This window comes from Oryzias melastigma, linkage group LG11 (assembly GCF_002922805.2).
Source record: "Oryzias melastigma strain HK-1 linkage group LG11, ASM292280v2, whole genome shotgun sequence".
NCBI classification, from domain to species: Eukaryota; Metazoa; Chordata; class Actinopteri; order Beloniformes; family Adrianichthyidae; genus Oryzias; species Oryzias melastigma.
The window spans coordinates 7,719,986-7,747,589 of NC_050522.1; the positions used below are offsets into that span (position 1 = coordinate 7,719,986).

At 41.1% G+C, this 27,604-nt stretch overlaps 1 protein-coding gene across 3 annotated transcripts; it reads left to right on the top strand.

Moving 5' to 3' along the window:
• Positions 1 to 8,066: 8,066 nt before the first annotated feature.
• On the top strand, positions 8,067 to 27,569 carry jazf1a (JAZF zinc finger 1a). 3 transcript variants are annotated; one of them, XM_024296572.2, is made up of 5 exons: positions 8,076 to 8,571; positions 21,379 to 21,451; positions 23,725 to 23,921; positions 24,656 to 24,825; positions 25,846 to 27,569. In XM_024296572.2, exons 1-5 carry the CDS (start codon positions 8,457 to 8,459, stop codon positions 26,020 to 26,022), a joined length of 732 nt encoding a protein of 243 aa, XP_024152340.1. In that variant the 5' UTR covers positions 8,076 to 8,456; the 3' UTR covers positions 26,023 to 27,569. The 3 variants fall into 3 exon arrangements, with proteins under 3 accessions (XP_036070224.1, XP_024152340.1, XP_036070225.1); XM_036214332.1 differs by lacking the exon at positions 24,656 to 24,825 and having other exon boundaries at positions 8,161 to 8,217; positions 8,294 to 8,571; XM_036214331.1 differs by lacking the exon at positions 24,656 to 24,825 and having other exon boundaries at positions 8,067 to 8,571.
• Positions 27,570 to 27,604: the final 35 nt, after the last annotated feature.

Here is a 27,604-nt window from a genome sequence, read left to right on the forward strand (position 1 = left end):
TTGTGTATTCACATGTATTCACAAAAATTACAAAAAAAAAAACAATTTACACATGCACAACTTTAAATTACAGCAGCTTAAAACTAACTACACATACAAATATTTAAAAAGTATGCACCAATCACCTGATACACACACACAAAACCACATTTACACACAAATCTGATGTAAGACTCTTTTCAAGTCTCTAAGGTTGTATGTAAATGATGCGTTTAAATGCTGCTAGAAGCTGGGTTATCTGAGTTTTCTTATCAGCAGCTTTGAACACACGCACACAAATCAAATGAGACCACATTCTCTCCATAGACAGACCAAGTGACCACAGAAGTGTTGTCGTTTATGATTTTGAAAGTATTTTACCTTACCACAGATTTTCATTGGGGTGTAAGTATAATATTTCTGTTATAAGTTTCTTTGAAATTAATATTAATTAAGAAATTAACATTAAGTGGAAATGTGGTTTTGGATTCAAGAAAGACTTTTATGGGTAAAGTAGTTTTGACAAAGCCCTTCACATTCTCTATATTTGCCTCATTTAAATTCCCATCAGCACATCAGAATATATGATGACGTTTGCATCAAATGAATGCTAATGTTGCTTTTTTTGGGGGGGAGAGATAAAGGAGGTAGTGAGACAATTTTCTTCATTTCTTCTACAATTTTCGTAACTGTTTTTACTTTTTTTTGATTATGCCAAACTCAAAGATTTATGCTAGAGTTACACTGTTAATGATTGGAGACAAAAAACAAGGTTTCTTTGGCGTTTTTTTTTTTTTTTTCTTGAACAGTTTTTCCTCCAGAGCGCAGGCAGAAGCCCTTCAGGAATTCAGATGATTATTGAATATTTGCATGATGTCAGCCTCCTAAGACGTTTCATTTCATAAACTAAAAAAAATGCTATTTTTAAAATGATAAAGGAAATAAGAGTACCAGTTACCAATAAAATAATGTAGTTCACTTTCAGCTTATCCCTTTCGGGGTCGCCACAGCGTAACAGCACCCACTGTTTCGCATTAGTGATTTGGCAGAGTTTTTATGCCGGATGCCCTTCCTGACACAACCCTGTACTTGAGGGGCACAGGGACCCAGTTGGGCAGCAGCGTCAAGGGTCTTGCCTAAGGACCCAATCTGGGTGGGGATCAGTGGACAACCCTGGGAATTGAACCCAGGGCTTCTGCGTTGCCAGCCCTTCACCTAGCCCACTGAGCCCACTGAGCCACCCAGCCGCTTTGCTACCAATAAAATAATATATATTTAATATCCAAAAAATATATTTAAAAAAGTACAAAAGTAAATCTATAACATTTTTGCGGAAAAGCTTATAAAAAATCATCTTATTCTAACTTTACTCAAACATAACTTAACATAAAACATGAAGTCAACCAACAAAGATTTATAGCGGATGATTTGCCCATTTAACACCGTGGAAAAGAAAGTTCCATGCTCCTCATGATGTCACATCCCATAATTACAGTCAACTTCCTGTTGTCTTGTACTAGCTCCGCCCTTTGCCACCTGATGGGGCCTGATAAGATAAGTCCAGATCCACATGTGATCAAACAAAATAAATTAAAAAAATATTCTTCATTTTAAAAGACATTAATCAAAATGACTGGAACAATTTCAAACTTGTTATTTAATGTGACAAACTAATTATGTGTACCTAACAAATGTGTTGAAAAGTGGAACTAAATATTTCCCAATTCTGGCTCTGGAGTGGCTGTGCAGGCGGTCTTTGAAGTATGATTTCCAACAAGACGATAATTGCGTTTACCTTTATCATCTTTGTCTTAGTAGTTCATTGCATTGTATTGGTAGCTCCATATCTATTGATTGGTGGATGGATGGATGAATACCATTCTATGAGAGGCCACTGGTCAAGTCAAAGTAGTGCTAGATTCAAAGAAAACTGCTGATGCCGAGTTGATTCCATTCTTGTTAGATATATGATGGGGGGGAAAAAAAGCACTGAGAATTTTGAGGAATTATCACATTGCAAAAAGCTGGGTCCTTTATGGCCACTCTGTACCGTGCTAACATTTCTACACAAGAAAAACGTTGAGACGATAACGGGCTATGGGACAGACCATCATTGCCGTGGTATGGAACATGGGTGAGATGTTGAGTGATGGTTTTCTTGAAAGTTTTAAGCCATTTGTGGTTTACACAAAACACAAATAGGCCATAATAAAGCATCCTAAGTTAAGAACTAAACTACATATTTTTGACAGAAAAATGAACAGCGTCTAATCCAGTGACAAAGTAATACGAGCTGCAAGAAGACACTGCAAAACAAGTAGATAGAACAAAGACTACAGTGAAGGCCCAAATCATTTCTGGACTTAAGTCCCACCATGCAAAGGTTTGAAGACATGAAGCAATCATTGTAAACTAACATGTAATCAGAGCACTTGTAGACACAAAGACAAACTGCATGGAGTGAGGCAAATGACAGATGAAAGCCAGACTGCACACAAATATAGAAATGTTGAGTTTGTGGACAAGTAAAATGTGGAAAGGACAGGATTGTCTTTCGCTGACTTACAGAGAGAAGCACGTGATTGTTGCAGATGGCAGGAAATTGTCAGGAAATCATCAATAGTGTGGTGTCTCTACAACCCACCCCAGGGTTAAAAGACCGATACGATATGATACAAATATGGAAAAGCCAAGATGAGGAAGAACCAAATGATGGACGAGACAGAATAATGCCACATAAAGCTGACAGTCACGCACGAGCGTGACATGAGCTATGAGGGCGTTCAAGAGTCAATGATAAGAGACAAAAACCCACAAAGTGACTCATCTGATGGGAATACCCTAAAAGACATTAGAGTAACAAGTAGTAAATCTGCCAGCAGGAGGTAGTATCCAACAAGAAAGAATAAAAAGTGTAGTTTGTGTTGGCAACCTACCGGCACTCACGTGCACACCCAATGCATCCAGCGTTAACGCTTGATCAGTAAGGAGCCAGTACTTGTACCGTAATAACGACTAGAGTACAGCACAAGGGCATCGTATGACATAATCACCCATGCGCCATGGGTGCGTGCAACCTTCATTTTCCTTACTTCACAATACACTTACCACACATATGACAATGGTACATTCCTTTTTCATGGCGTCCCTTAAGGTGGGAACTGCAAAACACACCTCCACTCCTTTTAAAATGTGGCCACAACTGTCTAAGACCTTCCACGGGCCCAGACAACCCAAACACTTGAAGCTGTACGGGTCAACCCCTTTACACATGTGACAAAGACTTAAACTATGGGTTAAGGCTGAATGAATAAGCCCTGTCATTTAAAAAAAAGTCTAACAGAGTTGAAGAGAACCATATTCACATTTTAAATCTTTTTTTTTTATTGGATGTATTCAACCTGAGTACAAGTGAGGGTGTTTAGAGATTTTTCTTATAATGTACTTAAAGTGGGATTTCACCCGGGCCTCCGCCCAGTGGGAGATTCCCGGAACACCTCTCCAGGGAAGTATCCAGGAGGCATCTAGACCAGATGTGCTGCTCCTCTTGATGTGGAGGAGCTAGTCTGAGCTCTCTCTGGGTGACTTTCACCCTATCTCTAAGGGAGCAACAGCCACCCTCCGAAAAAAATTAATTTCAGCCACTTGTAGTCGGGATCTCGTTCTTTCGATCATGACCCAGAGCTGGAACAAAGATTGACCCGTAAATTGAGAGCTTTCCTCTTTGGCTCAGCTCTCTTCACCACAACGGACTGGTGCAGTGACGCCGGACGCTGCTCCAATTCGCTTGTTGATCTCACGCTCCAATCTTCCCTCACTCGTGACCAAGTCCCCAAGATATGAAATCTCCTCCTCCTGAGGTAGGAGCACTCCACCCAGCCTGACGATTCCAACATCACTCAATTCCCATCTATAAACTTGTAAAGAAACTTCATTCATCCATCCATTTTTAAACCTTTGTCCCTTTCGGGGTCACTGGACTGCCGGAGCCTAATAACCCTCACATCTGGGTGAGGGCAGGGTACACCCTGGACAGGTCGCTAGTCTGTCACAGGGCCTCAATCATGCACTCATACTGTAAGGATTGTGGACTTTAGTTTGGTTTTTGTTGGTAATGGTATGGGTTTTGGTCATATTCTGTTTGAATTGCCCCTGAAGCCTGATCTCCTGCTTTTGGGTCCTTCGCCACCACCAATTTATGACATATACACTCACGGTCACGCCTAGGGACAATTAACCAATTAACATATGAAGAATGTTTTGGACGAAAGGAGGAAGCTGAAGTCCCCGGAGAAAACTTACGCATACACGGAGATTACATGCAAACTCCACAAAGAAAGGTCCCCAGTTGGTGGTTCTGTGTTAGGTCCCTAGCCGGGACTTGAACCGGGGACCTTCTTGCTGCGAGGCAAGAGCGCTAACCACTGTGCCACCATGTAGTAAAGAAACTTATTGAATTCAAAGGGGACCTGGTCTCGCACAGTCTGACCCACATACTTACCACAGGCTCCCACAGCAAGTGTTACGGCTCTGATGAGTCTTTACGTAACTTTAAAAGTGCGAGAGGAACCTCCACTGCAAACGATCACGTCTGAGCTCTGCAACCTGGCCTCTCCAGCACCGAATCTGATTTGTTAGGTTCAAATTTTCGCCGGACTCCAGAACTCAGTCGCTACACTTTTTGTGAAGTTGGGGCTATTAACAACCTAGACCACAATAAATGGCGGGTTATGTGTGAACCTATGTGAGTTCGGAGTTTCGCGAGGTGGTCAGCAGAGCTTGTGGCTGCAGCCATCCAGTTGCCAAATGGAGTCACCTGGCGTAGCTAGACGTGCGTCACACCTGAGCTGTAACACTTGCTGTGGGAGCCCTATTGGGTTTTGAATTCATATACTGTAGCCAAAGTTCACAATTAGTTTTTCACTTGATATATGAGTTACTTTGTTTAGACTGTAATTTTTCTGTTTGCTTGTTTTTGCTTTGCTATAAAAAAAGTGTATTCTAACAAAAACATGAATCAAAAATATAAAAATGTAGTTATTATGTAACAAATATTTTAATTTAAATAAAAAATGTGATTTTTAGTACTGAAATTTTTTTAACAAGTTTTATAAACTTTTTCTCAGCATTTAATATTAAAAATAGGCTTTTCTCTGAATCTAAACACTTCTGGTGTATAACTGTCCTCATAAGTATTTTAATTAAAAATGTCATTTTTAATTCCATTTAAGTCACCTTGGTTCACTTAAAGTAGTCATTTACTGTTCATTGTGTAGTATAAAGGAAGTTTTACTATCAGTATGAAGCAGGAAAAAAATGGTTTTCTTTGAATAAACTAAAAAAATAAGCTCTCAGACATGTTTGGTCAGATTTTCCGGTGCTTCAGCTGAACTCGGAGAAATGGTTTTGTTGTGGTCGTAGTGAAAAATTGGACCAGCCCTTCTGACTCACCATCCACCAATCAACTTCAAGTGAATTCTGGGAGTTATGGCAACTTGAAGAAACAGGAAGTTGTGATGATGTCACCGTGTGTGTGTGTGTTTGGAGCCTGTATGGATGTGAATCAGAGTTTTCAGTGAAGATAAGGCACGTTTGACTGCATGCTTGTGTGCACATGAAGAGTGCACTCTTAAGAGTTTGTGATGCAAGTCAGGAAGTGTCTGGTGAGGGCTGTAGGGGAGACAGTCGCACTGGAGATGCAACTATGCCGTCATTATTAGAACTCAGGGGATATCCACGCTCTGATCATGCTGCATCCTCACTCTGGTTTGGTTTTTTTCTGCAGATATATGGATATTTTATATTAAAAAAGGGATGTGTCACATCAAAAGTCAAACAAAGTAACCTAATTTTTCTTTGGCTGTCTTTTTTTAGACTTCATGCAAAGCAACAGGTGCATACAGTTTGAAAACAAACTGTAATATTATGTAATGTAAGACCACCAGGAATGTGTGTACATGTGTGTTTCTTGTGGTATTTATTTGGTTGACCCCACAGAGAATGCTCAGCGTGTGTTTGTGTGGTTCTGTCCCATTCCTTGCTTCTGACACCAAAAAGTCAAAGAAAAACAGAAACTACAACAGTATGCACCACCTTCTGACCTCGGATCAGATGATGTAACGCGGCGGACACTTTCCCCGCTTCTCTCACTTTTTTTTGTCTGCCACACATGACACCGCTTCGGGTTTGCGCAATGCTGCTGAGAACTGCGTCACCGTTGCAGGTCTGATGTGCCATGTGTGTGCAATGAGGGTGTAAGTGAGAACATCTGCGATAGGTAGATGAAGTCACCGAATTTCCCTTCTATACGTGTGCAAAAGACGGTTAGATTTCCGGTGAAATCATGTTGTTTGGTGTTAGTGTGTTTGTGGGCCAGTGTGTATTTTATTTTGGGTGTGTTTTTTGCATGGATGACGAAAAAAGGAAACGCTTGTTCCTGAGTCTTGAGGCTGTTTGCTGAAGTCAGCTGTCGATGGTTTATGGCGGGTTGATTTAACTCCGGCCAAACAGGCCACGGACAGGCCGACCGCAGTCTTTCAGCAGCAGTCTCCGGATGCACACCAGCCACCGAGACAGCCAACAAACAAACTACTATGACAAAAAACAATCAATAATCTTTATAGAAAAAAAAATCAACAAAGTTGTACATTAATATTTGTTACAGAAAAACTATGCAAGGAATAAAACTCTTTAATCACTTTGCATAAAGATTGACAGTTAACTTTTACAAAATAGATCCAGATCATAATTGCAAGACAGCTCAGTTCTCTTGCAGACAATATTAATGACTCTCCTTTAATGCTCTTGTTCAGTCTGATGCTCAAGAGAGTCATCAAAACCTCAGAAAGTCTTATCAATAACCATTATTCCAGAATAAATCAACTTAAACCTAAATAACTTTCAATATTTTACCCTCCATAAAAATACATTTTGTTAAAATTATAGAAATGAGCGCAAGATAACATCATGCCATTAATAACAATGAAACAAAATGAACTGGAGGGCCGGATCCGGCCCCCGGGCCTTGACTTTGAAACATGTCCTAGTATGTATTTTAAGAATTGTAAACATTATTTTAAACATTTTAAACAATTAAATGACAAAAACATACAGTTTTTGATTTTGTGCTTTAGTCCCGATTTTTTTTGAACTTTGAATTTTCACATGACAAAATAAGGATTAATTAATTTGGATTAACTTTATTAATATTCAAGGGAAATTCTGCTGATAGACTCCAACATATCCATATAAAAACTTCCATTCAATACATTAGTCAGACAAGGTAAAATTATGAAAAAAGAGAAAAAATTAATGAAATACACCAAAATATGTCTATAATTTCATTCAAATATATATTGTATTTTGCAATCTTAAATAGTGTCCAGACCAAATATTACACATTACTTTCTAAATGACTCTACCAATTATCAAATATTTTATTCAAAAAATTACTTAACCATAAGAAAGATTACATTTAAAAACCCTTTCCGAAGAAAATTGTGTTTTTAACAGGTCCTTATAGCCTTTTTCTGTTATTGGATGACATGTATTGAGGAGATTAAGCCCAAATTTGTATTTCTGAGTATTTCTTGATTCAATTTGTTGTGAAACAGGAGCAGACAGAAAATAATGCTGTTTGAAAAAGAGATTTGTGACAGAGAAAATAAGCTGGGCGGGCTGCAACCTGCTCTGCTCCATTCTGATGCATCCTTTTCTTCATCCAAGCTGGCATCTGGCTCAGAATTGTATGGTTGATGAGCTGCAATGTTTTGTTGCAGCATTAATGTCAGGTTGGGATTGTGAGGGGATGTAAGATAGTGGGAGATGGTGTAAAATAGCAAGAGATGGTGTAAACAGAGAGCTCTCAGTTATGAGTGGTGGGAATGGGGGCGGGATTGCTCCACCCATCACTTGAGGCAAATTTCAAATTTGAAGAAACTATTTAATTACATTTTTATTGTGTTTTATTTGGTAAGAATTGCATGATTATAATAATTTAAAAAATGCAAATTACTTTTGTAAAATAGATCAAATGATCAGAGTGGGACTTAAATATATTTTAATCAGAATACAAACAGCATATATTGAGTTTGTATTCGGGATCGAAAATTGATTTTTTATTTTTTTTTTATTTTTTTGCTGTACGATGAATAAATTGATCGTTCGTGTATAAATGCAAAAACCGCTCCCCGGTTGTTGATGCTGGCAGAGATGCAGAGCTCCATGTGACCTCAACAGGTAGGCGCATCGTGACGTAGCCCGCCACCAGTCACCCTTTCCTCCCCCCTCACCCGCCGTCACGCCTGCCTCCCAGCTGCGTCTGCCGCTGTCTTCCCGTCTCGCCGCCCCGGTGTCTGCTCCGCGCTCTGCCCCGCTCCGCTCCCGCCCCGGACCCGAAGCCCGTGCCTCCTCGCTCACCAACCCCGGCTCCCGGACCACCCTCCCCCCCTTCTGCACCCAGTGAATGCACCGGGACCATGACGGGCATCGCCGCCGCCTCTTTCTTCTCGAATTCCTGCAGGTTCGGGGGCTGCGGTCTCCAGTTCGAGTCTCTCGCCGAGCTCATCGTTCACATCGAGGACAATCACATCGGTGAGTCCGGGCCGGGGGCGGGGGCGGCGCAGCTAGGCGGTTAGCTGCTATTTGCTAGCGACGTAGCGTCCCAGCTAGCTAGCTAGTGAGGCGGCGATGGGCTCTGCATTCCGCTATCCCGGCTTTCCGCTCCCCGCCGATGCCAACCGGGTGCTCGAGTTCTTGAGCAACTTATACCGCCCCGTCGAAGTGAAAAGAGGGGACACTTTGCAGTCGAACTGCGCGTTTTTTGATGAGAGCCGTGACATTTACGCCCGCAGCGGTGCGTGAACCGCAGAGGGCTGCGTAGGTTTCATAGGTGTAACTAGCATCCCACGAAGGCAGCTGTTTCCCAGCTAACCCCGCGGAACGGTCACATTTCCAGGCCTGATGCGCTGCTGCCGCACGTTTTCTCCACTTTTTCCTAAAAAATCTCACTAATCCACACTCAGTTTATAATCTAATTATAAACTACAATAACATTTAATTGGATAAAAACCTCAACTTGTTGCACCACCTCTTTGATATTCATATATACATATATATCGATTGCAACTTTTCATAGCAATGTTAAATGTTTAAAATGTTAAATCAGAAACAAATACATATAGAGGATTTTGAGTAATCTAGCAGTATATTATTGGATTGTATATTATTAAATGCATCATTCAAACCATGAAGAACCTGCAACAACACCCCTAAAGCTTTGCATAAACAGTGATTGTCCACAATCAAGTTTTAACATGGATTATGTAATTTTGCAAGGCATGGATCAAAGTTCCTCCTCTTCCTGGACACTAATGCACCTCCCTCTGCTGGGTGGAATTTTAATCCACCATAAAAGTGACTCTGCAGTGGTGGATCCCCCAATGTATGGCACAAATGACCGGGGAGCTAATCATTATTGGTGGCATGTTTCCATCTTTATGGAGCACTTTTGGGGGGGAAAAAAAGAAGGGGGGGCAAAATGGATGGTTCATTGAGCCGGTCTCCATGGTAACTAGCAGTCTCCAATGGGGTTGGGGCAGTATTTTGGCTGAGTTATTGCACACCTGCTGTCTTTCTGACAAAGAACGCTGCATGGCAGCCAGCTGTGGTGATGCCACATCATATGAAATGTTTGTGGGGGGGTTGGAGGCGGCCTTTCTGTTTAATGGATCACTTCCAAGTTGGAAGAAATTAAGACATTTAATGTTTATTTTAAAAACAATTCTTTAGGATAAAACAAACCTTCAACACCCAGTGTAATCCAGCCTTTTAATCATAAAGTCACCTAAATGTTTAAATCTGTGTTTCTGTCTTAACAATCCACAGTGCAAACACAACATGCATCAATGGGTGTCCCATCTGGCTCTCAGCTTGACCTTTGACTTTAACCGTCAGCTGAGCAGAACACCAGACAAGCCGGTGTTTTTGGATTAATGAATTGCCACTTTGCTCACTTTATACCAATGGCTTTTCATAAGCAGGGTCAAGATCACGCATCGGGTAATCAATATTGTGAGCACATTAGGGACCAGAGTGGCAGGAGGACGGGATTTAAGGTGGGGGGGTGGTGTAGCATTTGGCTTTGAACCCTAGTTTTGGTTTTTGACTTGTGTTATGATGCAATCTAGACCTAATTAATACAATTAAATTATAGTCATCATTTTTTTAACCAAAGTTGCATGTGGACATTCATTGAGTTTTTTCACGCATGCATAGATTATAATATTGCATACTTTAAGGTATGAAATGTGGAAAATATTGTAAGTTGGTAGAAAATGGTTCAGGCTGCTGAAATCTGTGCAGTGTCTGAAAGGCTTTTCCACTTCTGCAGTGTCTGCTGCCCTCTTGTGTCAGGGTATGTTATATACACTATAGTCAGAAAACTCATTTTAAGACTCGTGCCATCACTGACAGTAAAGGCAACTGTCTTCAAACAGACCGGATGAGTCTACCTCGATGGTGAGGACATTAGATCTGCATCTGTGAGCTCATCCCGGAAGAAGGAGCTGTGGCTTTCCAATGACATACCCCCTGTTTAGATTACAGGTGAACGAGGGGGGATTTGCTGTTTTGTCGTGTCATGTTTGCTTGTTGTCGAGCTCTTTGTGTGGTGTGAATCTAGGTAAGGCTTGAGGAATGCAAATGATGTCAGGCTCCTGTGCCGTGGTGCACGACTGCAGCATGCCTCACCTGCACAAGCACCTACCTGCCTCTTACATCAGCAGAAAAGGAAAGAACCTAAGATATACAAGATTTGATGAACGAGATTTGGGAAGCAGCATCTGGGTTGACAAAGTCTCAGACTTTCATCTATTTGAACATATCTGCATGGAATTTTTTTGTTAAAAAACTCCCCTTTTCGCATTTTGGAGTGAGGAGCACATTGTGTGGCGTTATGCAAGTGATTGTTTTTGTGCAGAAGTATACCTTCATGTAGCAATGATCAAAGATCTGATCACGATCAAAGATTATATAAATTTGACAAGCTGAATGCCTTCTGTGCAGGATCGGAATTTGTCCACAGCCAATCAGAATTCAAAGCAGTATGCTGTGTTTAAAAAAAAAAAAGAAAGCATCTAAAATTGCACTAAGATATCAAATGAAACTGAATCGCAATACACTAGTGAAATATAATTGTATCACTTATTCTCATTGCTCAAATTGCCAGAAACTAAATGCCAAACTTCATAGAGAGGAGTGAGCAACTGGAGTTAACTTGTGTAGAAAAAGAGTTGAACAATAGGCTTTTAAGTCCACTCTGTGAATAAATGTAAAATGAAATTCCTTTTCAGGTTACTTCTGTACATCTACACACATTTGTAGATATTTTTTTGTCAGAAAGATGAACAGCTTGATCTTGTAATTTTCCTTAATCCTTGCGCACTGTCTTGTGGGGTCCAGATGACCCAACTCCCAAAGTCAAGATACCTAGGATAACACAAGGATTAAGACTTAGTCATATGGAAGTTGACCCATATGGGTCCTGTGGGTTTTAGGTCGTCCAATTCCCAGGTATGGTTGCAGAGAGGAGTAAGGACTGTGCAGGTGTGTCTGGCAGAAGGTCGGATTGTCGTGTGTGTTTTAAGTGTATCATGAAGTATTTTGGGTTGTCCAGTTCCTATGGAACTGGGTTGTCCAGTTCCCGTGGCCTGGGTTGTTCCAGGGGACAACCCAGTCCCGTGGACAACCCATGGGACTGGTTTGTGCACAGGACTGGGTTGTTCACGGGACAAACCAGTCTCGTGGACAACCCAGTCTTATGGACAACCCATGGGACTGATGTGTACTCATGACCCGTAAGTCATAAGTACACGCGCTTTTCACTTACGGGTGATACTGTTGAATGATGCCCTTATGGTCCTCTCTACTCAATGGTAACGTGTGTATTAGGGGTGTGCCAAAATATCGATATTGCGATATATCGCGATATTTAGTCCTGCGATCGATTCTCGATGGGTTCTCACCAAGTATCGATATTATATTGTCATTTAAAGAGGCTGTTGCGCTGAGCGTGCGAGTCGCGCGCCGGAACTATTGCGCAGATGGACGCGCTCCGTCGGACTTTTAATAGCGATGCACGCGCTCATTCGGGAGAAGCACCGGTGAGATTCAGGCTCTGTAGTGCGTGTGTGAAGCATGTCTACCTGTCAGCATTTATCATCCATCTGTAGGAGATCCACCCGGTAAGAAGTGACTTTGTCTGAGCGCTAGAATGACAGCGATCACTTACTTCCTGTTTGCCGAGGGAACTGGGCACGTGCTGCGCAGTTCTCTGTGTGTAGACTTCAAGTAGCGTCGGAATTTTCGCTTTCATGCACTTCAATGTCTAACCTGCTGCTGTACGGTGCAACTTTGGTAAATTTATAATGTGACGTTTTCAAACAATGTAATCACTTGTTGCTAATGTTAATTTAAATAATTTTTTAAACAAAAAAAGCAGGATTTGATGTATGAACTTAAATTTAAATGTAATTAAACTAAAGTACATGAATTCACTGTAAAATTAGGGAGGTTGCTAATTAATTGAAGCACTTAAAATTATATTTGCCATTATTATGTGTGTTTTAAGGTTTTTACCTATTGACTGCTGACTGACCAAATGGAAAATAAATAAAGATTGGAAAAATAATCTCAAGTAACAGTCTGAGTAAATCAGCCTTTATTTTTGGATGCTCAGCCCTTTTCTAGTGAGAGAAAAGTGCACGAAAAATTAGGTCAATTTTGAGAGAGGCTGTAAAACATTATATTCATCATCCTTTGGTGTGACGTTCTTTTTGAGGTAGATAGCTGTTGTCACTTGATTTATTTAATTTTTGTTCTGTTGTTTACAACAATTCTGCCCTAAATAGTGGCAATGCTGTTCATGTTTACTATTGTTAACATTAAATTTGACAGATAATTCCAATTCAGTTGTTGTCAATGCTTGTCAAAGACATAGTCTTACTGATTTCAACAATGCTGCACAAAAGTGTCTATAATTTGTTGCACAAAATAAGAAAAGTTGTTTATTATGATTGTGTTTAAGCTAAAAAATATGAATGGGGATATATTTTCACAAAAAAACACGTTCTTCTATATAATGCTAGTTATTAGAGAGGATTTTTACCAATTATCGCAGTATCGCGATATTATCGATATCGTGAACCATATATCGCGTATCGTATATTATCGTGAGGTACCCAGTGATTCCCAGCCCTAGTGTGTATACTACCCACACAACTGCTGCACGCACAGGGTGTGCAAGTGACACTTACGTGCCTGTAGAATGCCAAAAGAATCCACGCACTGATTGCGTAATTCATTTCTTCCAGTCAAGCTGAACTTATTGCGTGAACAGCACTCAAGAACCCCTTGCACAGTCCGCAGGTTTTGGGAGGGTTAAAAATTGAAAAAAATGTGCCTGCATCTCACCTACTTCATCCTTACTTACCCTTGTGAGTTTTGACCTGTCGCCACAGCATATACGTAGAATAAAATGTGGATAAGCATTTTCGCTCTACGGGTTCACTAAGTGGTCTACGACCTTGATATATTTTGCGTAGACAACCGTACAGGTTTGCCTACCCTTTGCCCACAGACAGCCTGTATCCATCCTGTAAACCTAAAGTCTGGGAATACACATTTTGGTTGCAGTCTTTTTTAAAAAAAGAAAGTGTCCTGAATGGTTTAAGTTTATTTTTACACAAATAAAGATGAATAGGCCCTTTTACTAACGTACGTCCTGAATCTTGACTCAAGCCCGTAATAACCAGAGAGTAGTGGAAAGTCTCTGTTACATGACACATCCTGAAAGCAAAAACATGTCAAGTTTTCTTTCTGTGTTTTTACTTATACATATTGTTTAAAAATAAGAAAGCTTAATTGTTGGGAATTTAAGAGACTTTTTGAAAATAATGGCAAAAAAATTACTTCTTGTGCCATAAAAAAGCACATTTTTTATCTTTCCAAGATATTCTTAGGGACTAAAAGAACAAACTCATTCGTGCGTCAACTGGTATCTTTTTAAGACAAAGTGCTTTTTAAGTCTTCATCTTCAATGTCTTCCACTTCATCCCTAGTAATCTTTTGCACTTCCTGCTCCATATCTACCTCTTCTACTCTTTATTCTCAAACATTCTTCTCATTCATCAGCTCCTCAAAGTTCTCCTTCCATCTTTCTGTCTCATTTGTGGAACCTGTCAACCCATTTCCATTGCTGTTGTTGATCACCCTAACCTGCTGTAAATCCTTCCATCTCTGTGCCTCACCTGTACAGATCCACCTTATTTGCCTTTTGTTAAGCCTTTGGCACCTTCACCGTGTGCTGCATCTCTTGTACTTCTGTAGTTAACCTTTTCCTCTAAACAGAAGTCTTATTCTCCGCTTTCCTCGTTTCAGATGACACACCAAGTCTCCCAGTCTCCCTGATCTCTTTAGTTGTAGCTTTCCAGTCAAGAACCATTTCCCGTGTGTGTCAAAGTGTTAAAGTGCTGAAGTATTTACATTCAGTTTCTACTTTTAAGTCCTACGTTCCTGTCTTTCTTCTTTTATTTGCTACTACGATCCCTTCTTCCTTTTTGACCAACAACTGTCCAAGTTCCACTGACTCCCCCTAGTAGGTCAATTGCATTTTTGTTAACTTCAGTTATGGTTTTATTGGCACGATTCATTTTGTTTTAGTTTTACTTTGGATGCCTTTTCTGTCACTTCTCTCAACATTTACCCATACTTGGGACTAGCAGACAAGTACTGGCTTTCACCCCCTTGTGATTGAAAAATTAGAATTAATGCAATATTAATTAGAAAAACTTTTAAGTCGTGAATTTGTTTCCCCTTCTCTTTACAGTTTGGATACCTAAATTATTGTTTTGACAAGAATTACATCCCATGTTATAAGGTGTTACATTTTTAAAAGTTGGTTGTACAGCAGCTTTTCATCTTTCTCTATGATCAGCTGAACTGTCATGTAAAAATGCCGTTTGGAATACTCTGACCCGATCAGACTCATTTGGATCAAAATTTCCTTCCGAGCAAGCTAGGTGGGTTATACTGATTGTTGATCCGATTGTGATGCATGTAAACAATCAATTCCGATTGTGGGTCATCACTGCGCTGGATTTTACATCACACATAGATGGTGTGGCACTCCAGAGGAGACTTTGCACGAAACTCATGGCTTTATGTTTGCAAGTAGGGGAGGATGCTTTGTTACGCTGTGCGTTTGAGACCGCAGTCTTCTGAAACGGCAAACAATCCTGTGAATTCATGTTTCCAGTCGTGTCCAGACAAAATAAAGGCTGATGTTATTCCCACATTTACGTGCAGCCAAGATGCACATTGCTGCGTCGCCCACATGGATTTTAAGTGCATCCAACGCTAACCCTTCCTCCGGGTCCAAGGAAAAGATACTGACCACACGGATTTAGAAAATTATGAGCCAACATAAAATTCATTCATTCATCTTCTTGTCCGCTTTTTCCCTTTCGGGGTCGCGGGGGTGCCGGAGCCTAACTCGTCTACTGATGGGCGAAGGCGGGGTACACCCTGGACAGGTCGCCAGTCTGTTGCAGGGTCTTAATCACACAAAATATTAATAATAATATTAAAAGGACACTCAGAAGATCATCTCTCTCAAAGCTTTGTTTGTTTACAACGGAACTCGCTACTTTTTCTTCAACAGCTATTTTTGGTATTTTAGAAAGTTTCCACGTCAAAATTATTTATTCCGATCAAATGTGCGGCGTGTTTCAACGTTTGTTCCAATCGGATAAAGTTTTTCAGGGCCCTTGTGCACAGTTCTATTCAAATTATATCTTTGATCCAATTAAGGACAATTATCACATGTAACCTACCGGGGTAGGGTTAGGAGAACAGGTGTTCGGACCCCACCCTCCATCAGAGGGCAGGGTCAGTGCACACTCCATACAGCCCCACCCAGGAGCAGGATCCCACGTTCGTCTGCATCCGGTACTGCGTCCGACAAAACGACCCAACCCCTGATTTACTCGGAACAGCCAACACATTTAAAAACGACGAGTTAGGGACACCCAAAATGTCTAACAGTGACTTGGAGGGTTCCTTAACCAAACGTCAATATGTGATGACTTGGGAATGAGAATGTGTTGACCAAGTGTAGCATCAGTAATAGAAAATGGCTTACTTGCACATCTCATGAAATTAAGTCAGTTTAGTCGCCATTTTTTTTGCAATATGGATGCTGCCATGTTGGAGCCAGATGTTATTAGGAAGAAGTGATTGGTCCAAATGGGTCTTGAGTCATCGTTTCTATGGCAACACCAATCTGGAGTGATCTTGTTGGAAGTCCACACCCCTATGGTGAAAACGGGCTCGGGAGAATCTGTCAATCAAACATTTCAAATGTTGGACGTGGGGGCCAGCAGGCACCACATACTTTTACAGAGGCATCTGATTGGTCAGTTTATAATTTGACGTGAATTACAGAAAAAAAAAAACATAATGGAAAAAAGTGCAAGAGTTATTCTGATCAATATAAAGACTAAAAGCTGTCTGTTTCTCTAGAGAAGTCTATGGGATTTTGGCTAGTGTGGGTACTTCCTGGGTATACCCACCATTGGGGAAGGGTAACTAAGTCTCATATTCAGTCAGTGGTTCTAAAATAAAGTTCTAGTATTTAAAAAAAATGTTTCAGATCTCTTTAACCTAAGAAACCAAGTGTGTCTTCTGCATAGAATCTGCTTTGAGAAAAGCCTCTGAGCCAGAACTTTACTTGCTATTTTGTTTCCCATCTCATTTTCAAAGGTGCAACATGGGAAGGGGGTGCATGTTTGTACACGCACCAGTGTGTTCACCATACTTCCTAAATGACCTGTGAGGGCGTAGCAGAGCAATTACGGAGCTGCCATCCCGAGCTGGAATCTGCAGACCCTCTCTTTTCACCCCGCACACACATTTGCACGCACACAGGGCCTTTCAGGGGGGCTGGAGGGCCACACCAAGCTCTGGGGAAGAGTAATTACAGACAAGTTTGCCCCCACCATCCCGGCCCAACACACACAGACTACCCCCACCCACCCATCCTTGCTCTGGCACATCCTCCACCCCTCTCCCATCATCCGGCTGCCTGCTGCTCTAGAAACACGTTAAAATCCTTTCTGCGGCTTAATTAGCGCGGCTGCACAACAAACCCTGCATTCTTGGTCTGCTTTCAACACCTATAGATCCATGTGGCTGCGGTGACGCACGTGACTTAATTCTACCACCAGGGGGCAGCATTGTGCTGTGAGTGAAGAAGGAAGTCAAGAATATAGTGGAGAAACAATTGATTGGGTGACAAAATTCACACAATAAGCTGGCAGCTTAAAATATATTAAGAGGGAGGAAAAATATTACATAAATTATAGTTTATATTGATCTACATAAACATTTCCTTACTGCTGATGCTACAGCCACACGTTCATCTGCTTATCAACAATCATAGAGATGCACAACAAGCTATTGCAGTTAGGATTTATTGAACACCAGGAACTCTATATTTCATTTAAAAGTTGATTTGTAATAAAGGTAAGTCAAATTTCACAATTGCACATCAGTTGTCAGAATTAGTCAGCAAATATGTACAGAGTAAAATTGTGTTTTTAACTTATTCTCGTAGCATTTTTCTGATGATGGAGAACATTAAGCTTAAAGTTGCATTCTTAAGAATTTCTTTGTAAATCAGCAAAAATAGAAAAGCTTCTAGGTGTGACTTAGAAGCTAAAATCGGGAGGATGGAATTGCTCTGCACTAATGGTCCCGCCCACAACTAGGAGGCAAATTTGGAATGAAGTCCTGCTGCTCTGCAGAAGCTATGTCCTAGACAACGAAACAGGTTTTAGATTTTGGCAAAAAAATGTCATAATTATAACTAAAAAACCTGTTTTCGTAAATTCCTACTAGAAGTTATAGATCAAGAGTCTGAAACTGGCGGCCCTCGGGCCATTTGCGTCCCTCAAGTCGATATTTTGCGGCCCCTGCCTTAATATGAAAGTTTAATTTCTACTAAGTAATATCTTCTGCATGTCCACGCTTCTTTGATGATAGCTTTGTGTTTGCTTTATGCTTAAAACTTTGAATTTGTTATTATCGTTGGACCTGGTTGTCAAAAAAGTCCTTAGCAACAGTTGCTAGCGTCGTTAGCTCCTTCATTTTACAGGACACGCAGAAGATATTGCTTAGTAGTATAGACGTAAACAAATGCTTAATAAACTTGACAGTGGACACAAAAACATATTTTTGGCACAAATTGAACCCCATACGGTCCAGACTCTGCCTTCAGTGGCTCCATGGTAAACTGAGTTTGAGAACCCTGATATAAATGGAATAAACCTACAATTATGCACGTGCAAAGAACAACATCAGGGGTTACAGTGAAAGGAAAAAAAAGAGCTGAAGTCACATCTAATGAAGCGTCGCTCTTGCTGTCCTCCAGCCTCAGCAGTGGGCTGGCTTCCTGTCCTGCTAGGTGTGCGGAAGTCATAAAGCCGGCGAACATTTACTGCAGCTCTGCACCTGGCTCACTGTTTGACCACTAACACCCCTCCCCTTCTCCACACACACACGCTTACCTCATCTGCAATTTGCTGCTCCCCGGGCATCCAGGATCCCTAAAGCACGGCATGGGTTTATGGAAATAATTAAGGCAGAAAAGTTGTTTATTTTCGGCTCTCTAAAACCAGAAACCGGCGCATTTTTGAACTGATGGTGCAGGTATCTCGACTATCACATTATAGATAAAGTGGTGTGTGTTTTTGCTTCAGAGAGCTCTGGTCTCCACATCTGAGCAGCAGGTAAGGTTATTAAGGCTCAGCCATAAAAGCCTCCCAGACCACCTCAGAGGAGCACCTTACATTAAAGTGAATGAGTGTGCCTGCTCGTCTGTGCAGATAATCGAACCCCTGCCATCCTCTCCACCCCCCCGCGCAGCCTACAGGCTTCAGAAAGTCTCACCCCAGTCGCTCTGTGGGTGTTTTCCTTGCTTCGCTGGCGGCCTTGGTGTTCTCCCGCTCTCTGGGAAGTCTGCATTCTCCCTTTTTTTTTAATTATGAGGTGTGAAAGCCTAAAAACCACCGGGAAAACACACACACTCAAAGACTTACACTTCAGGTTAGATAAAAAGAGCTCTCGAATCTCATTTGCAGTACATCTGTAATCCATTAAAGATGCAGAAGCAATTATTCCTGGCTTGTTTGTGCTTAGACTGACGCACTTCAGTCGAACACTTGGTGGCACTGGAAGTTCACAGATGGATACAGGCGACGCTTTAGTGCAGGGGCGTCAAACTTCATCGCACAGGGGGTCAAAATCCAAAACACACCTTAGGTCACGGGTCGAACGCAATAAACATTTATTGAACACTAAGAGTAGTTTTTAAAACTTAAAAACCATAACTTTTATACATAATTATGAAGTAGAAATGTAGCATTACCTGTGATAATACTAGTATGAATGCTGTGAGCTGAAGATGCGGAAAATGATAGCTGAAAAAGCTGAAGCTGATAGCCAGCTAAGATATTAGCTAAATGCTAAATTAGACTAAAAAACATAGCCAAAACAGCTAGCATGTTGCGGAAAAAAATAGCTTAACTTCAAATTAGCCTAAAAAACTTTTAAAAAATCCTAAATTAGCCAAAACAGTTAGTGTGTTAATATTGGCCTAACTCCAAAACAACCTAAAAAAAGCCTAAATGAGCTAAAACAGCTACATGTAGCTAAAATATTAGCTAAACTCCAAAATAGCCTCAAAAATCTTGGTAAATCCCAAAATAAAATTCAAATTTTTTTAACTTTAAAACTATAACTTTTTAACATAATTCTGAATAATAAAAAGGCAGGAAGATGATTCCAGAATAAATCAACTTAAACCTTAAATAACTTTCAATATTTTACTCTCCATAAAAAAATAAATTTTGTCACAATCATACAAGTTAGAAATGAGCAAAAAATAACATTGGGCCATTAATAATAAAATAAAATGATCTGGGGGGCCGGTTTGGGCCTCCAGGCCTTGACTTTGACACATGGATTAGTGGTCACATGCTCCTGCTTAGCTGAGATGGGAGGTGAAGCTCCTGCTGCTCCCCTCAGGCAGTGGAAGTGGCCTGCTGGAGTTTTACTGTCATTACAAGTCAGCTGGAAAACACAGGACTGTAGCACTGTACAATAGGGGTGTAGGGAAAAATTGGGATATATTTTGATATTTCATCGTTTAATTATTTTATTTATTATATATTATATTATATCTCGGGGGCATCTGGCCCACTGTATGGTTTAACCTGACCCAGTCATGAGTAGAAAAAAAATATAAGGATGCTGGGGAAGAAAAGTACGTTTCCAGCCCGGTCCTGAGGCAAGTTTTGGTTATTTAAATAAATTATCGCAATGTGCAATTCTACCACTAGGGGAAGCAAAGAAAAAAAATACCAGCATAACAAGAGATCAAGAAATAAACAGCATTTCTTTAAGCGCGTGCCATGTCTGAGTAAGATGCAGTTAGGTTTCTGTCCAGCCTCACCGCTGTTAAGTTGCTACAACAATTATCAGGTGTGACACCACGATTACTAAAATGTTGTTGTCAAAAAGATAATAATAATAATACTTAGTGATTTGGCTACTAGATTGTTTGAGGCGTTTTTTCTAACTGAGAAAAAAAACTAGGAATGGGCCAATGTAATTTTTTCCGGTAAATATTGATAACCGATATTTTCCCTGCAACTGTGACCAATGGCCGATACCAATATTTAAGTGTTAAGAAAAACACAAAGTTGAGAGATTTCCTTTTTTTTAATTTATTTATTTTTTTATTTTATTTTATTTTTTATTAGAAATGCTAAAACCTTCAAATTGCCAAGAACAGCACAAAATATACGTAGCTTCAATATTCAAAATTTATGTCGGCCACATTTTGCAGCCAAGAAATGCCAAGATACACGTTCCTGCATTGCCCACACGTGTCTTAAGTGCGTCCAAGGCTGGATTTTGTTGTTTAAAGTCCCATTAGCCAATACAGAGTTGCTTGGTATGTGGAAACAACTGTCTCATTCGGATACAGTTTGGGATATATTACGATATGTATTGTATCGCGAGACGTGTATCATGATACGTATCGCCAGATTCTCACCAATACACATCCCTACTGTACATTCATTACTCGGTCCTCAAATTTCCGCCTTAAATTTTTTTCTTTTTCGGAAATGATTAAAAATCCCTTAAAATGGGGGCGGGGCTTGGCTATAAATTAAGGATATCTTGGAGCACGTTATTCCCAGTGTGGGAAACCTCCAGCACTCTTCTGAGTCAGCATCTGTGAAAGGTGATTAATCCAACTGTCTGTTTGCTTCCCAGACACAGATCCGCGGGTCCTGGAGAAGCAGGAGCAGCAGCAGCCAACTTACCTGGCCCTGAGCTACATTAACAGGTACACTCATTTGCTGGCAGAAGCTCGCGACCATAGAGGGCAGCATTGCTCCACCCACAAAAAGCCTGCACTCATGTGACTCGCCCGGAGAATGTGGAATGACTGATGTCTTCCCACAGACAGAGCACTTATCTGTAAACCAGCACAGCCAACCGCAGAGTCACGCCTCCTCGCTGTGCCGCCAGAGGCAGCGCTGCAGGTCCACAGCGTGTGTGTTTGTGTAGCAAATCAATGTGTCAACTTCCTCCTCCAAAAGTAAAAACCAAGAGGGAGGGGAAGAATGGTTTGTTTTCAGTAACGACTGCTGAAGTGGTGAGGCTGTAAATGTCATCCGTGTTCACTGTCTGAGGACGCTCCATTCTGCTGCTCAGCTGTGTTGTGTCTCACAAGATACTCATTATTTATGTGGATGATGCAGCCAAGAATAGCACGGAGGGATAAATGAATCCAATCAGTTCTGGTTTATGCTTTAAAGAGCTCCACTCTAATGAAAATGGTGTTTTTAACATGTTTTTGAGACATTTTTCCAAAAGTGAAGGATAGATATGAAGAAAATGAAACTCACAATTGCATTTCTGAGTATGTTCTCTATGTTCTTTTTTTTTTTGAATGGTTTGGCTGTGGGTGCGACTTAGTGATGTGTCATTTTTTATTTTTTAAATCAGGGGTCCCAAAACTTTTTCTTGTGAAGGCCAACTAACTGTTTTCTTCTCTGATGTGGTCGGTTTGTAGGCTAACAGAAAAAATGTAACAATCACAGCCTAAAAAATGTACAGTTTTCCAGAAAGGCACACATAGTCAAAGTTTAAACAATTCCTTTCTGTAATCTTCACAGAAAACGTAAGACATTTAAAAAATGTGGAGCAGGGCTGTATCTGTATCTGTATCTGCTGTATACTTTGAGAACCCCTGGTTTAAATAAATAAATAGCCTCATATGTTGGTTATATTTCTACTATCAACCACTAGAGGGCAGTGGAAATGTGCCTCAGTATTTGCCACGAAGAAGAAGATCAAAACTTCCGTTGGGAAAGTTGTTTAGAAGCGTTGTACTTTTCTCTCTTTCAGCTAGAGACGGCATTCAAACTTTAAAATGTTCAGCAACTACTGGGATTTTTAGGGTAACTTGGAATTTAGCTTTTAATTAAGCAACATGCTAGCTTTTTTCGGGCTAATTTAGACATTTTTCCAGTTTTTTTAGACTAATTCTGGTTTTAGCTAATTTTTTGCATTATGCTAGCTGTTTTGGCAAAATAAGACTGTTTTTTAGTTCTTTAGGCACATTTGGAGTTTAGCTAATATTTTAGTTAGCATTTTAGCATTATGCTAGCTGTTTTGGCAAAATAAGACTGTTTAAGTTCTTTTGGCACATTTGGAGTTTAGCTGATATTTTAGCATTGTGCTAGCTCTTTTGTCAAAGTTATACTGTTTTTAAGTTTTTCTGTATATTTGGGGTTTAGCTAATATTTTAGCAATATGCTAGCTGTTTTGGCAAAATTGGAAGTTCTTTTTAAGTTCTGAAGGCACATGTAGAGTTTAGCTAATATTTTAGCTAGTATTTAGCATTGTGGTAGCTATTTTGGCAAAGTTATACTGTTTTTAAGTTTTGTAGGCACATGTGGAGTTTAGCTAACATTTTAGCTAGCATTTTAGCATTGTGGTAGCTATTTGGCAAAATTAAGACATTTTTCAATTTTTTTAGGCTAATTTGGCATTTAACTAATATTTTTGCAAGCTTTCATCTTTGACGTTTTCAGCTACCAGCTTAAGCCTTTTTAGCTATCAGTTTCAGCATTTTCTTTAGCCACATTCAGGTAATGATATCTAGATCAAATTATTGAGAATCGGGAACAGCCAAAAATGCGGATTGTATTTGTGACATAGAAAATGCATTAAGTGGACCAAAGCTCCGCCCCATTCTGATGCATCCACTTGTAGACAACTAGATCCATGAACGTATTTGTTTTCCTCCTCTGAGCTGTACTGGTCCAATACTGCTCGCCATTTTTGTTGCACCGCCAATGTTGGATTAGAGGCTGTAAACTAGTGGGAGAGCATGTTAACAGAGAGCTCTCAGAAATAGGGAGGGGAAGGGGGGCGGGGCCTTGCCCACAACTCTGAGGTGAATTTCTCTTTTTTTATTTTGACTAAAAACAGCATAATCATAATTAGAAGACCACTCAGGAATGTTTTTACAATAAATCAAAAGATGATAAAAAGCGGGAATGTCGGCGGGAAAAACCTCACCGTCTGGACCCCCCGGTGTGTCCTCAGGTTCATGACAGACGCTGCGCGCCGGGAGCAGGAGACCATGAAGAAGAAGGCCACGCCAAAGCTGTCCCTGTCCATCACGGGAGGAATGTCCAGGAACAGCACGGCCACGCCTCCCCGCCACACCAGCGGTAACCTGACGCCTCCCGTCACGCCCCCCATCACCCCTTCCTCCTCATTCCGCAGCAGCACACCTACAGGTACGACAGGTGTGTGTGTGTGCTTGTGTGTTGAAATGTGTGTTTGACAGGGAGCTAATTTAAACAAAGCAACTGTAAAAAAAAAATGTTGTTTGCTATCCCGGTAAGAGAGCATGACTCAGCAGAAAACTCGTTTAAGGATGTCTTTGAACGCCTCAGCGAAGCGCACAGCAAAACTGCTATCTACCGAGGCCTCTGTAAGTGTGTGCGCCGGCTCCTGCAGAGAGCAAACCAGTCCACACTCGACTAATTACATAGCAGCTGTCACACGGGCCGGGCGCTGCTCAGCCTCCGAGCAGATGTCCAATCCCAGCCCAAATGGCTGCAAATGTGGTGTTAGGTCCCGGCTTACGCACACACTCGCATTCTTTCAACATGTGCCAGGGTGCCATCCACTTCCTCATGCTGGGGAGCAGCATTTCCTGCTCTGTGTTTGGTGGTGGGTGAGTGGAAACTCTTGTTTCCAGGCTGAGTAATGGGGATCACTCCCACTTAATGAGCCCTTTCTCCATGCCAGTCCCCGCATTTTGACTCACACACATCTTCTGTTGTGTCTGCTTCCAGTGGGTCTATGAATCAAAGTAGCATGCGTTTGCAGAGAAAAGCAATAAAGAGGAGTTTCATATCATTTTCTGTGTGATGAATCCTCATGGCACCGAGCTCTTCCAGCCGTGTCCTTATCCGCGTTTTCATCCAAACGTTTGTCTGTTCTGGCGGCTCCAATGTGCCCTCAGGCAGCGAGTATGACGAGGAGGAAGTAGACTACGAGGAGTCAGACAGCGATGAGTCGTGGACCACAGAAAGCGCCATCAGCTCCGAGTCCATCCTGAGCTCCATGTGCATGAACGGGGGCGAGGAGAAGCCGTTCGCCTGCCCCGTCCCCGGCTGCAAGAAGAGATACAAGGTAAGGCCTCATGCGCAGACGGAGAGTCCTCTGCAGCCACAGGACATGAGCTTTCATCTGCGCTGCAGTCCACACTGGAGCTTTTGTGCCAGCGTCACATGTCTGCGCGTAATGCTCGAGTGTAAATCCACTCTGTCTTGATTGGGGCAGAGATAAATAAATAATGGTCGGTTTGCTTTGCTTGAGTTTCATTACACCTCCAAACAAAGAGCTCCTTCAGCGCTCTGTCTGCGCTCCCTAACGAATGGACAGCACTGAGACATTACTCTTAACTTCCCTTTAAGGCAAAACAAAAAGTGATGTGGGAACGCTACATTTGGTGTTTGCTCCTTCAGGGTTTGGCCTTATTTTTGAAATGGTGAGAAAAAGAAAAACGAGTTTCTGATTCAAGTCACAAACGAGTCAGTTTTATGTCCAGATTCCCTAAAAATATAAGACTTTTAGAAGAACCCACGTCATTTTTCTTTACAAGCTAACATAAATAAATAAATTAAATGCCAATTTTATGTTCCATTTTGTGTCCAAATGGAGAGTTATGAAAAAACAAGGTCTCATATTTAGAATCGGATTCACCACGGCGATGGCTCCGAGGCTCCGCCTCCAGAAATGTTGAGGTTCTCAGCTCCACTTCTTCTTCGGTGGTGTTTTAAAACATGGTGCTTAAATGAAAATAGAAGACGACCACAGACTTAAGCATGTGAATGAGAGAACGTACAGCAACTACTCTGAGAAATCTAAGTTTTACTAAAGCAATGATGAAAAGTATGACGTTCCTGCTCGTCTTTCTGAGCATAAGTCACTTTTTATTGCAGAGTTTGGCCAGATGTTATGCTCTCGCTCCAAGATTTTTCTTTCACAGCTCTATTCCAGTATAAGAAAGACATTTCATAGAATTTGTGAACAAATCACAAGTAAAAATTTTGGTGTTATGTAAATTTTCAGACATTTGAGACTTCTGTGAATTGAAATAAACGCAGTATTCCATTAGTACTTTTCTCCGTTTTTTCTTCCCTCCACCAGAACGTGAACGGCATCAAATACCACGCCAAGAACGGCCACCGCACCCAGATCCGCGTGAGGAAACCCTTCAAGTGTCGCTGTGGCAAAAGCTACAAGACGTCCCAGGGCCTGAGGCACCACACCATCAACTTCCACCCGCCCGTCTCCACCGAGATGCTGCGCAAAATTCAAGGCTAGGCCCTGCGATCTCCAACTACCCCAAACGTAGCCCTGTCCCGACTGTCCCCACCCCCAACACACTAAAGGATCAAGTGCATGCTTTAAGTTGTTCTCAGTTTTTTTTAATTTCCTCACCATTTTTGTTACATATTTTTTTTATCACTCGTATTATTTGGAAAGAAAAGTATCTTTGTAGTATTTTTTATTAAGGTACATATTTGCACATTCGTATATGCTATCATTTTACTCTGTTTCCTATTATTTGACTTACATAAGGTGCTAACTGTAAAAAAAAAACAGAAAGAAAAGACAAAAAAACAAAAGGAAGAAGCGTGACAGACAGCTCAGCGGTTCTGACTCGGCCCATCCTGGGTCTGAGCCTTCACCTCTGGGAGTTTAGGAGAAAAAGTTAAGTTATACTTTAACAGATATATTGATATATGTAAACTATAGAAAGATATGTATGTATATAAAAATATAAAACCTATTCACAGGCATATTCATGAAAAGTTCCTTTATTTTCAAGCTTTATTTGATATATTTTGTCAGTGTTTTTGGACATTTGTTCCTTTCAATCGTTATTTGCTGACTGGCGGCCTTGTCTGTTGCTGGATTTGAGTTTTTAAAGTTTTCGTTTCACTGTTGATCAGGAAGGCGGTGTTCACCCCCCTCCGCCCCCGTAGACCCGCCCTTACCTCCAGTGTTTCCTCTTTCAGAGTGCCGGGGGGGCTGCTTACACACTCGGAAGCGGCTTCTCTGCAAATCCAGTTGCCAAAATTATTATTTTTTTTTTCATGGTTGTTGCCAACAGCTCTCCACTGCCAAACATTGACCATACCATGTGCCTGATGGGAGGGGAGGGGGGGATTTTACCATGGAGGAGGCGGCAGTTGCCCCTCCAGAAGAGCGAGTGAATGTTTTCATGCATGCTTTCTGAAGTTTTTTGTATTTGAAGAAGTTCTGTCCAGCAGTAACGGAGTCATCATCAGCCGAGGGAGTGCGTCGCTGTTTCTGTGTTTGAATGTTTCTGCACCAGGCTGCTGGTTCCACTCCTATGGTGCAGGATTGTTGTGCGTCGCTGCCTGCAGACGAAAAGTTTGTCATATATTTCTGAAGCAGTTTTTGTTTTATTTTATGCTCAAACAGACCCATGACCCGATCGTATAGAGATTATATATTTGGCGTCACGCGGCGGTGTTTTCGGCACTTTCAGGACGCCGAAACAAGCAAAAAACGTTCCCAAGTTTCACCTGCAGTATTAACACAAACAGGAAGAAGAGAAGATCTTCACATGAAGAGATGAGGGACTTCAATATACCATGTACAGTGAATGTATTGTTCTGTGTGTCTGTTGTCAAGTGCTTTTAAATTATATTTTCATATGTGACGTGGAGACCAATGTTTTCTTTTTGTATGGGGGTTCAACAGGTTCTGACCAGTGATTTGTAAATGATGTCAAACTGTTTTTCTTTATAAAAAAGGTGAGCTGCTTTCATGTAAACAGGAAATGTCTGAAAAAACTTGCAAAAATAAAGTGATAAGCTGTGTAGCTCAAAAAAGGAGAATTTTGGCCCCTTTTTTTTGGTTGTTTCTTTCACAC

Coding starts and splice junctions, on each gene's coding strand:
- jazf1a (XM_036214331.1), top strand. CDS start 8,457: ATGACGGGCATCGCCGCCGCCTCTTTCTTCTCGAATTCCTGCAGGTTC. Junction 8,572..21,378: donor CATCGAGGACAATCACATCG/GTGAGTCCGGGC, acceptor TTTGCTTCCCAG/ACACAGATCCGCGGGTCCTG. Junction 21,452..23,724: donor GCCCTGAGCTACATTAACAG/GTACACTCATTT, acceptor GTGTGTCCTCAG/GTTCATGACAGACGCTGCGC.